Source organism: Pipistrellus hanaki (genome assembly GCF_964339955.1).
Source record: "Pipistrellus hanaki genome assembly, chromosome: 3".
In the NCBI taxonomy this organism is placed as follows: Eukaryota; Metazoa; Chordata; class Mammalia; order Chiroptera; family Vespertilionidae; genus Pipistrellus; species Pipistrellus hanaki.
In genome coordinates, this window is record NC_140505.1 from 131,705,929 (window position 1) to 131,718,562 (window position 12,634).

Here is a 12,634-nt window from a genome sequence, read left to right on the forward strand (position 1 = left end):
GAAGATAGTTCTTACTGTTACAGGAGCACCACAAATTTGAAGGAAGAGGCTACAGTGTGAAATGAGTTCACTGAAGGATATGTTCAAAAAATTTCAACTATGGTATAAAGTACTGCAAAGCTTTGTTTCCCCCAGGAGAGACCCCTTAATCAGGAAAAGTAGTCAATGTTTACCAAATACAATATGGAAATTAGCTCTACAAGAGAGGGGGGAAATCTAACTCAATTAAAAGGAAATGCTATAATTAGCTAACAAACCTGTGGCAGTCGGTTTCAGAATTTCCTAAAACTAAAATTTAAAAGCATACACAGTATTTATATCCTTTGATAATGGGACACAGAGATACAAATGGAATGAAAGAAAAAAACTGGCCTTAAGAATTTAATTTCCTAAGTGGCAACACACACACAAATGGGTAACTGAGAAAAACAGTGTACTTAAATATTCAAATTTTAAATGTATAAGAAAATTTATAATAAAAAAGAGTGGCAAATTGTTATTATGACTTGATTTGCTGAAAACATCGGCAAATTCACACTGGCATTAAGAAAACCAAAGTTTCAAAAATTTACTCCTCACTTTCTCTCCAGATTTGTTTTCTGTGCAAAAATAAGTATCTGCAAATTGCACTAATACAATACTTGTTTTAACTTTTGTATTATGAATAATCTGCACATGCTGCTTTACAGACAATACATATTTGTAAACTTGCTCATGCAAAAATAGTGTGCGCAACAGGGATATTGCTAATCCCTATACTTTAAAAAAAAATGATACCTTATATCTTTTTTAAATTGCCAAATCCTCCAAAATGTAACAAATCTTACAGATATTCTTCTCTGCCAGCTAAAAATCAATTTATGTCGCTGAAACAAAAAGTTATATAAGGAAAAGAAACATGGTTTTTGTCTTGCAGAATTTTTGATTTTTAAATATGAGAAATTTATAAAAGAAAGGAATTCATGGTCACAAAATTTTAACATTTTAATCCTAAACATTACAGGGCAAATAGATCCTGGACCCTATCTCCATATTCCATAAATCCTAACTCTTAGTTCCCATTTTAAATGTTGCCCTAACCACTAAAACACTAGTGGTTTTACAACCTCTGGGTTATGGAAATACATATTTCTGAAGTAAATGTTACAAAAACAAAAATGGAAGAAAGCCAAACTGTCTCCATGAAGGAAAAAAAGTGGAACATTTTGAAGCTTTTAGATACTTCTCTTTCCATGTCTTATGATTAACCTGTCAATTCAGTGCATCATAAGGTCAATGTCATGGTCCTCATGTTGAACAAACATCTAACTAGTGTCCATTGATTCCAAGTTAGTGGAGGATGAATCTTTTTGGATACTTTCAAAAATGGCTGCCAGCTCAGGGTTGGAACTGATCTGCGACTGGAATTCACTCATCAGTGGACTCTTCTCTGCTTCTGGAATGGTCAGCAGGGCTGCTACTGCTCTCATAGCAGATCGCTTTAGTTCATCTTGCTTTTCAAACTCCTGCTTTACTGAGTTTGCCTTTACCTGTAACATTGAGTAAATTTATATTATATGCTATAAAAGATAAATTATCATACAAACAAAATTTAAGCACCTAGAAATTTCTGGTAAATAAAGCAAAGCTGCTCTTTTATAGGTCCAAAAGTCATGTTGTATTTTAAGCATAGTTGTTTTTAAATTTCCTTTTAGCAGTAATTTGTCTCCTTTTAAGTGAGTAAGCAAAATCCTGAACCATGACTGAAACAGTGAAAATCTGAGCTTTATCTGCTTAGCAAGTCCTACTTTGGCTTCCACCAAGAAACTATCCCTCTAGATACTCTATTCATTATTATTCAGACACATCATGTACTAAACATCTCTGTGCCTTAATTCATATGGAAAACCCATTAATTTTTATATGGAAAACCCCGTTTCACCTTCTGAATCTAAACATATTTCTGACGTTTTAAGGTCCATTTTAAATGTCATCATGTCCATCTAAAATTTTCTGATACCATCCCACCTCCACCAGAATTAAACACTTCCTTTTTTGTGAAACAATCTCATTTTATTCTATATAAATACTTCAAAATACGTATCAAATTGTTATAAAAATAAAAACTTTAAAGAATAGTATTAAATAAATGCTAAGTATTCTAAAGCATCCACATTCAATAGGTAAACTTTTAAAACCTATTGCTACATATGGTGCTAGCATGGTTAAATTAGGACAACTAGAAATCTTGAATACACCAAATCTAGCCTAAGTTGATATCTACCAATGATTACCTTAGTTGTACATGTGGCACGTAATGGCTCTACAAGCCGATCCAACCTCTGCAGTACTGCACTTGGGCAAAGGGTAGAGAGTCTCACCAACATTAAAAATGTTAGCATCTATTATGAATAAAGAAAGACAAAATGTGACCTCTTGTTATTTTTCTAAAGACAATTCCAAATTCTAACAAAGCTTTTAAAAGGAAAATGATCAGCACGCACCATGCAGTTTCATTTTCATGTACCGTAATCTGTCCCAAAAAGTTGCCGTAACCTTACCTAAGGTAATTTCAGTTCCAAGTACTACTGAGACATCACTTATAACTGGTAATGTGGTTCCAGTGTAAAAACTAGAAAAGTGGTTCTCAATCTTGGACACACATTAGAACTGGGGAACTTTGCCCTATTCTCAGAGACTTTTACTTACCCTGTTAAAATAGGGCCATGGATTTAGAATTTTTAAGAAGATCACGTGCAGCCCAAATTGGTTTGGCTCAGTGGATCGAGAGTCGGCCTGCAGACTCAAGAGTTGCAGGTTCGATTCCAGTCAAGGGCATGGACCTTGGTTGCAGGCACATCCCCAGTAGGGGGTGTGCAGGCTGATTGATGTTTCTCTTTCATTAATGTTTCTAACTATCTATTCCTCTCCCTTCCTCTCTTAAAAAAAAAAAAAAAAAAAAAAAAAAATCAATAAAATTTTTTTTTTTTTTAAAAAGCTCACATGCACCAAATTGTGAAAGCACTGAGTAAGAAAGTAACTGAACCAGGAGAAAGGTTTTTTATAGTTTTTACTATCTTAGCAGATAGTAGAAAACAAAAACAAAAAACTGGTTATTCAGATTAATCCACAGAAAACCTGGTAATCCATAACCATTTTTCTATTGACTATAAACTGTAGATTTCAACAGGAAGATCCTATTACGTTCTTGGGGGCTCTTTTTAATGGATCTGGGAGGGGTCAGCTTATTACCACAAATGGAAACAAAATGTTGGAGTTCTGAGTCTGGCTGCATAACTACTCAACTACTATTTTTGCCTGCATGACCAAAGGCCATGAATGGAAAAAAAGAAAAGAAGAGAGACAATGCACTTACTATTTTTCAATTTACCCTTTAATAGTTTACATTTGAAATGAATGTGATCAAATAGGAAAACAAAGAAGAGTTCATTCTCTAAACCTAAAAAGTGGTATGATTTCTCTTCTAGTTGCTTCTACATGGATTGTTTAGGCATCTGTTCTTGCATGTTATCCTTTTTAAAAAATACTTGATATTAATCCCAATATATTTAGTCTGGAAAACAAAACCCCCCATTCAGGTAAATAATATGGTTATCTTGTAAAACGGCAGAATACCCTCTATAGGTAGTAACTGCAGCACACTTTTAAGACATGCCAAACAGATCACAGGTATACTTCAACAAAACCTATCTGTTCTCTTTGGAGGGAAAACACTTAGGGACTATGTGCTAAGCAAGCTGCACAGAATTTCTTAGAATTTACCATCCACTAAGAGTTGACCTCTTCCTTCAATGAAAAGGTTCTGGATTTTTTCTGTATGTCAACTAATGTTACAATTATACCACTACTACTTTTGCATATTATAGTTCATTGACAAGCAAACAATTTTTCTCACTTAATAGACAAAAGTAAATTACAAGGGTAAAAGTCACTGTAGTTTAGTCTTCTAAAACATTCTAAAAACATGCAAACATCTTACCTTAATATCGTAATGGTCCTTCAAACCATCTTCAACATGATTTAGAAATTCAAAGATATCTAGTCTATCAAGGCAACTGTCTAGAAGTGTGTACATACACTCAAAAGCTGCCTTTCTAATATCCAGGCCGTCATCAACTGTATGCTTAAATGGACCCATTTCTACCTGTTGAAACACAAAAGAGTATATTATATGCATATACTTAAAAGTAAAAGATAATCTTAGAGAAAGTGTAATCGAACTAACTAGCTTACCTCTCTTATAAGCTCCTTTCTAACTTTTGTTTCATTGTAAAGATGTGGAAGAACAGAGTCTAGAAGATCCCTTATTAAAGATGGCTTATTATGTGCCGCTGAATTGAATGTGACCAAGGCTACTCTTCTTACATTCAAATCTGGGTCTTCCAACGTCTTTAGGAAATCACCTGAGAAATTATAAGAGAAGCAACATACAATTAAGATAAGCTTAAAAGAAAATATATGTGATACCTTTTTCTAAACTGATAGTAGTTTATTGTAGTTGGTATTGTTATTTCTTCAATATGGGTTAGGAAAGAACATGATGAAATACTAAGTGAACTATCTAGTTTCTTTTGGCAGCTGGTAAACCATCATATCTCAATTTGAGTGGATTTAATTGATAAGCTACTCTCAAGCGCCTATAATTCAGAGCAGTGGTGACCAACCGGTGGTCCATGAGGTCCAAAGGTTGGTGACTGCTGGTTTAAGGAAACCTTTGAAGCAGTGTTCACCAACCAGTGGTTCATGGACCACTCCTGGTCCATGAAGTCAGAAAGGTTGGCGATCACTGATACAGAGGATACATGGTGAGTATTCAGAACATTCCTTAATTACTTTATAATTTATAAAAAGGTAGATTACAAAGAAGTGGCGGAACTCTGCACAAGGCACAGAATCTAATAACTTGAATGAATGTACTTAGAGTTCAAAATTAACTACTACACTAAAAACAACCTAAACAGAATTTTAAAAACTGAGTTCAAAATAAGATAAACAAGGTGAGGACATATCCATTGCTTGATAAAGATGAAATACTGCCCAAACCAGTTTGGCTCAGTAGATAGAGCATCGGCCTGCAGACTGAAGGGTCCTAGGTTTGATTTTGGTCAAGGGCGTGTACCTTGGTTGCAGGCACCTCCCCAGTAGGGGGTGTGCAGGAGGCAGCTGACTGATGTTTCTCTCAATGATGTTTCTAATTCTCTATCCCTTACCCTTCCTCTCTGTAAAAAAAAAAAAAAAAATCAATATATATATATATATATATATTATAGAAGATGGAATACTGTTAACAAGTACACAATCTATGAGATGACAAAGAGCAATGTGCCTCCAAAAGTCCTATTTTTATATGTATCTTTAATGAGAAATATATAAATTGGTAAAAGGTAAGAATACAAAAGGAGGAAACTGAAACCTAACAGGACAAAAAGCTAAAGCACCTAAGGCACTTTAAAACAGATATACATCTGGTTTTCTAACAAATGTGGGGGAGAAATTATAGTGCAAAAATATTTGGAGTCATATAGATGATGATTCAAACCACTTCATTTGTCAATTGTATGACTTCTTGCAATTTACTTTAGGCAAGAGTCTCGGTTTCCCAGTTTATAAAATGAGAATTATAAACATTTTAGGGCTACTGAGCAGAAAAAATACCATGTATATTATTGAATACAGTGTCTAGTATGCACCTGTATTCATACATGGAGCTATCATTATCATCAGCAATCATTTAGAATTCACAAGGAAAAAGAGAAGTGCCAGAAGACTTAAATGTATCACAACAGCAATTTTAAAAAATGGGAGGAAAGAAATACTTCAGACACCACAGATTGGTAAACTCAATGTTGACCATCCAGGAAAGTTCTGATTAAAAAAACTTAAGAGATAGCTTGGGTTAAAAAAGAATTTAAATGTACCATACTAAACCTCTTCATCCTGTTGGTTTAGAGTTACTAAGACATTAAATTAGAATATTAATTGAAATGAAAATGCTTTCAGTAAAGCATCTAAATAAAACATTGCTATTATTACGGACAAATGGTGACATGGACTAGGATGAGTGTTTCTCAACTCTGGTCTAGGAATTTCAGTTTCTAAAAAGCTTCCTAGGTGTTTATAGGATGTTCATATAATCACAAATAATACTGAACTCAACCATAATTCAATTAGAACAATAATCACTTGATTGAATAACTACACCTACGTTGAACAATGACTGTTGTCAACCTGGAAAGATGTCTCTAGAGATGTGGCACAGGTCTTTTTCTTTGTCCTAGCTTATACAGTATCAAATGTAAATAAATATACCGGGGGGGGGGGGGGGGGGGAGAATAAGGGGAAACAAAGGCAAGAATTTTTGGATAGAAAATCTCTTTGAATTATTTCTAGGTTCCAACAATAGCACCCATTTATTCCTGTTCCTCTTTACTCTGAATGGTAATTCCTTTCTGTAGTTCTTTTAAGTTGTTTTACCCCTTTCTGGCTCACTATAGAATAATCTGACAATGGGAAGCTTCTTTCCCATGTCCTTCTATCCTCTCTACTTCTATTTCTGTTCTTGTGTCCTCGAGAAAACACAAAAGTGAGTTCTCAGGGCTTTTAGCTACTAGTACTACCAACTCTAGAAAAACTGATGAAAAAAAACACAGGAAAGTTATGACAACGTATAAAAAGTCCTCAAACCTAATTCTTGTCTTCACAGAAATAGAGAGCCCTAGTTCCTCTTAGTTTTTCTGGTAATTATCTTTTTTATTCTTAGGTTGTTACATAAGGTAGTTTCAATAATCCCCTCAGGAATTGAAGGGGTACATGTAATAATAGAAAATTTGGGCCCTAACAGCTCAGGTTAAGATTCATTTTTCTGAGAGGAAATTTCAGGACTATTTAGAGAGATTAAATATTCTCCCATAGTTATTTTAGGCCATCCCCAGAATATGATTATCAAATGTATAGTTGACTCTATGGACATTTTAGTGTGTATTTACTAATTTCAGTTATTTTCAAAATTATCTGGTAACAATTTCAAGCTAAGGGGTGACAGAATGTAAGTATAAGTATATAAGATCATACATTAGCAACATCTTTCTAATGAAACAATTACCAGCCCCTTGAAAGCACTTTAGGTTACTTTGTGAAATTCTTAGTTATTGAAATGATTTTTGTTTTTGTTTTACAATTAAACTACTAAATAGTTAATCAATCATATGTTTATCTTTTTTTCCACTTACCTATGCAGTTCTTTAATAGTGGATCAATAGGTTGTGGATGATCAGAAATAGTAAATTTCACAGCTGTAACCACTGAGCTTCGGGCATATGATGAGCCTAATTAAAAATAAATATCAGTATATTGGTATGTAAGTCTACTAAAATCCATGGACATGTTTATCATTTTCAAATCACTTCAAATAACTCTAGCGTTTTCAATTTTTTTTTATTTTCTTTGGCCAGAGAGGGTATTGCTATCAAAATACTAACAGAGCCGAAACCGGTTTGGCTCAGTGGATAGGGCGTCAGTCTGTGGACTGAAAAGGTCCCAGGTTCAATTCCGGTCAAGGGCATGTACATTGGTTGTGAGCATATCCCGGTAGGGGATGTGCAGGAGGCAGCTGGTCTATGTTTCTCTCTCATCGATGTTTCTAGCTCTTTATCCCTCTCCTTTCATCTCTGTAAAAAAATCAATAAAATATATATATTTTTAAAAAATACTAACAGAGATGAGCAAAGTTTACTTATGAAACATAATCAATATAAAGCCCTAATATTCAAATAGACCAAACAGCAGAACAAACAACCAGTCTCTATGATGTGCACTGACCACCAGGGAGTGCACACGGGTCATGGTGGGCGTCGGCCATGGCAGAATGGTGAAGTAGATGAGTGAGGACACCAGACCAAGGTAGGGTGACAGTCGCTATCATCAGGATGAGCCTCTGGTGGTTACTAAAAATTCTTTGCTCCCACGTGCCAAGGTCCTACCTGGTGCTCACACCTGCTGCCGGCACCTGGCACCAGCACCAATCACTTGTGAGCAGAGGCTGCTGGCCCCCATTGCTTCTCAGAACTTCTCCACCTTCCTCTTCTCCTGAAGGGCAATCAGGGCCAGCAGTTGTCACTCACAAGTACCCTTTAAGACGTGGAAGGAGAGTTTCTGGATCAATTAGAGTGAGTTTGCCTAGACATTCAGCAACAACATTTCTGGTTCCTTCTTCTGCTGGTGACAGCTCCGCTTGTAGCCGCTGCAGGTGTGGGAGTCGCTGCTCGCACCTGCTACTGGCACCCAGTACCAGTCCCGATTGCTCGGTGCTGTCAGCCCTGCTCGCACCCACTACTGGCGCTGGCTCCAATAGAATGTAATAGTTCTATAATATTTCTAAGTAAACAATATCTTCGAGGAGTAGTAGTCCTGGGAGAGTAGCAGTGGAGGATCTAGCCCTCACAAAAGGGAATTAATTATAAATACCTTATATCTTCAAGTTTTTTTATTTTAAAAGGAAGCAACTTCTAAAAATAAATGGCTATTATTACCTTCTACTTCACTCAAAGGGATTTACACTACTAAATTTGGAAATTCTTCTAGCATCTTTCATTGAACTAAAGTTAAGTGCACTAATTTTAGTATTATAATTATTACTAGCAAGTTCCTCAGGATATATTAATTCAAGAGACACCTGTCTTTGCCACATTTTAAGACAAGAGTAACATTAGAATATAATGAAAATTAGAATAGACTTATTTAACCATTATCTAATTACACTCTCTTTATACTTTTAAACAAAGTTATTCAAATATGGCTCCATATTATAATATAAGGCAATGGCTTCTATATGTAACAAGATACAGAAATATTTTAAATTATGCTTTAGGCACCCTGTAAGGCAACCAACTGCTAATAATAAAAAATTTTTAAGATAAAGGAAACCTAGGCCCCTGGCTTGTGTGGCTCAGTTGATTACTGCATCGTCCTGTATACCAGAAAGTGAAGGTTCCATTTCCGATCAAGGGCACATACCCAGGTTTCAGGTTCTACCCCTAGGCAGGGGCATGTAGGAGGCAACCAATCAATGTTCCTCGTTCTTCTCTCCCTCCGAGATCAATAAAAAATAAATAAATAAACCTGGGTACTCACCTGATATCAAGTACCCTTTAAGACGTGGAAGGAGAGTTTCTGGATCAATTAGAGTGAGTTTGCCTAGACATTCAGCAACAACATTTCTGGTTCCTTCTTCTGCACACTCACAGTGCTTTAGCAATAAGGCCCAGATGTTTTCAACATATGGTTTAAGGCCCACCACTGATGCAGAGCTAATAATTTCCTTCAAGGAATGAAGCAGAAGATACTGCCTTTTGGGTTGACTGGTTATTTCTTGTAAGACAAATGGTAGATATTCAGGAAGGTTGCCCACACTAATGCTGCCTAATGCATAAGATGCAGCTGATTTGACTTCTTCACTAGGAGACGAGAAGGCTTCTAATATTACAGATTTTAGTTCCAGTTGCCCACTTAAGTCAATATGATGCCCAACTTCTCCAAGAGAAAGTAGAGCTAAAAGACGAATAGAATCTGTAGACCTTGAGTTCTTAACATCTTGAATAAACTGACCTACTACAGCCGGTCCTTCTTTAGGGCATGCTCGAGTAAGAGCAGCTACACATTTGGCAATAGAATAATAGGACTGCTTGTGAGTAAGAGCTGTGCTCTGAGAATAAACTGGACCCGTCAGCATGCGCAACAAATCCATATATCCTAGATTATTTGTTCCAGTGACAACCAGAGCTTGGAAAAAGTCCAGCATGGCACTAAGAGCGCCCCCCTGCAATAAGGGTGATCTCACAAGTCCAATAAGTTCATTGAGAATGGATCCACTTATCTTTGAAAGGGAAGATGGATACACTTTTGCCAGTGTGGTAAGAAAACTGATAGCCATCTGTGAAACATGCATATCACTTTCACTGATAAGAGGTGGGAGCTCATCTAGAACTGCATCAATCATGGCAGCTGTCAAGCTGTCGCTGTAGTTTTTAATTAGAATATCTAGGGCAGAAAGAGTCCCCAGTTTCAAAGCTCTCTGGTTTTTCCTGAGAAATGAAGCAAGGATAGGAACCCCCTCTCCCAGGACAGGCCTCAAATCTATCTTCAAAGGTGACCCAGCAATCAGGGTCAACGCCTTCACGGTAGTTAGCCGGGTAATTTCATTCTTCAGTCTCTCCAAGAAAATCTGAAGTGTATTAGGCAAGTCAGAACCCAGATTGTCTCCAAGGTTGCAAATAATTTGTCCCATACAGGAAATAGCCCTTTCCTTGACTTCCTGATCAATATCAGCTGCTTTTAACCTCTTAATGGTACAGGTAAATAGATCTTTGATGTAAGGTGTTGCATCAAATGAGGAAGGTTGATCTAAGGGGCGAATTACTTTGACAAGCTGTTGAGTAACAAGAAGTGCTTCAGATGTAATTTTGTAAAATGGGTCTCCAACACAAGCCACCACTGGAGGGACCAAAGCCTGAACATGAGGATGGAAGACTTGAGGAGAGTGGTTACAGAGGATTACGTATAGACACGACAAAGCATCAATCTTCAAATTTGATGAGCTTGATTTGTCATTCAACGAGAAAATAATTCCTAAAAAGACAATAAAAAATTCCAATAATTTTTATATAATTTCAAGAAAAAATTAAAAAACTAACCCTTAAAATATTGCTAGTTTCTACTTCATCACATTATTACTAAAGTAGTAGAAATTCCACAATCTATGATGTCAGAGCCAAAAAGTTTAAGGATAAGATTTAACTTTTTACTTGCAAATTTCTAACTTTAGGTGTTCTAGATGGTTCTATAACAAAGCTTAGGACTATGTACAAATAAAGTTGTCACAAATTATCCTTTTGAAGAACTCATTTAAGCTTATCTAGGTCTTAATAAAGTCTATATTAAATTCCAAAAGTGCTACTCTTTTTTTTTCATACCTGGTACAAGAACAGGAATGTGCTGTGTTAGGGCCCCAGGTAACACATTTACCAGTTCAGTTAACATGTTAAAACAGCACTGTCGAGTCTTCACACTTTTTTCTTTCATTTGTTTGTGCAGAGCTTTAACAATGTTGGGAACCTGTAATTATCACACATTCATTAGCTGTTTCAGCTACTGGTATTTCTTCACTACACTTAACACAAATTACAGAGGATGAAGAGAATTTAACTTTTTTTGTTAAATTCATAATTCCTCTAACTGCTAACAAGACTATTAAATATAAACTTTGCTGCATCAATTCTGTTCTCTTGTAACTGTATTTGCTTGATACTGAGAGAAATACACAAGACTAAATATAAATCTAATCAAATAACAAAATTTTCAACCAAAATATTCAGAGCATAATTTATAATTTTTTTAACATGAATAACTCAGAAAAGCATGAAAAGAAAAAAGACAAATTATGGAAAAGAAACCATTAAATGAGTCCTCTTTTTTGCTTTTAGTTTGTCATTACAATGAAATCAACCTCATATCAAACAAGTAACAGGGGCATGATTAAAAAATGTAAGCTTCTAAATTTTCTATCCTAATGCTCTGTTAGTAAAACCTAAAGAGGATACTTACTAATAAATCTTATGAATGCCAGGATACAACCACATATCATATCAAACAATGATCTGAGAATTACAGACAAAAGAAAACACCTAATTCATCACAGCATAATCAGAATTTCCTGTGTTTCTACCTAATTTCTATATACTGATTTAATTGTTTATGTCATCCATATACTTTATCTTATTTCTATAATTAATCTTCAATGTTCACCTTAAAGTTTACCACAAATCTTTTATTTTTTATTATTTTTTAATATATTTTATTGATTTTCCACAGAGAGGAAGAGAGAGGGATAGAGTCAGAAACATCAATGAGAGAGAATCATCGAGAAACATCGATGAAAGAGAATCATTGATCAGCTGCCTCTTGCACACCCCCCAGTGGGGACGTGCCCACAACCAAGGCACATGCCCCTGACCGGAATTGAACCTGGGACCTTTCAGTCTGCAGGCCGATGTTCTATCCACTGAGCCAAACCGGTTTCGGCTACCACAAATTTTTTAAATTTGTAATACTTAAAAAACAAGATAGATATGGGTATATATATCCCATCCTCTGGTTTAGTTGTTTAATCTGGCTCACATGTTTTATAATCTATAAAAATGGACAAATATGTATCCCATTGGGCTGCAACAGGGATTACATATATGATAGGGAAATGCCTACCACATACCAAATGGGAACTATATAGCTGTAGTGTTTAGGATCTCAGAAAAGATGACCTAAAGTGAAAATGTGTGTTTTATTAACCATAAGAGCTGCCATTTACAAGTACTACCGTTTCCCCGAAAATAAGACAGTGTCTTATATTAATTTTTTCTCTCAAAGTTTCGCTAGGTCTTATTTTCAGGGGATGTCTTATCTTTCCATGTGCTTATTTTCGGAGGATGTCTTATTTTCGGGGAAAAACGGTATGTATAAGGCACTACATTAAATGTCTACATAGATCATTTCTTCTAACACTACCTTAGGCTGACAGTTCTAAGTAAACCCTGATTATAAATGAAAAAAGTGAGGCTTAATAAAATGAATAAATAATCTAGCC

General features: G+C 35.6%; 1 protein-coding gene across 1 annotated transcript in view; it reads right to left on the reverse strand.

Annotated features, from left to right (window-relative positions):
* Window positions 1-354: 354 nt before the first annotated feature.
* The window catches only part of CAND1 (cullin associated and neddylation dissociated 1), a 44,697-nt gene continuing 32,417 nt past the window's right edge, over window positions 355-12,634 (reverse strand). The window contains exons 9-15 of the mRNA XM_084877551.1: window positions 10,968-11,109; window positions 9,130-10,623; window positions 7,230-7,325; window positions 4,234-4,403; window positions 3,980-4,144; window positions 2,274-2,381; window positions 355-1,529 (exon numbers count right to left, since the gene is read on the reverse strand). Of these exons, the coding sequence (XP_084733677.1) occupies window positions 1,305-1,529; window positions 2,274-2,381; window positions 3,980-4,144; window positions 4,234-4,403; window positions 7,230-7,325; window positions 9,130-10,623; window positions 10,968-11,109 (2,400 nt within the window). The 3' untranslated portion in view covers window positions 355-1,304. The remainder of the gene's footprint in view (window positions 1,530-2,273; window positions 2,382-3,979; window positions 4,145-4,233; window positions 4,404-7,229; window positions 7,326-9,129; window positions 10,624-10,967; window positions 11,110-12,634) is intronic.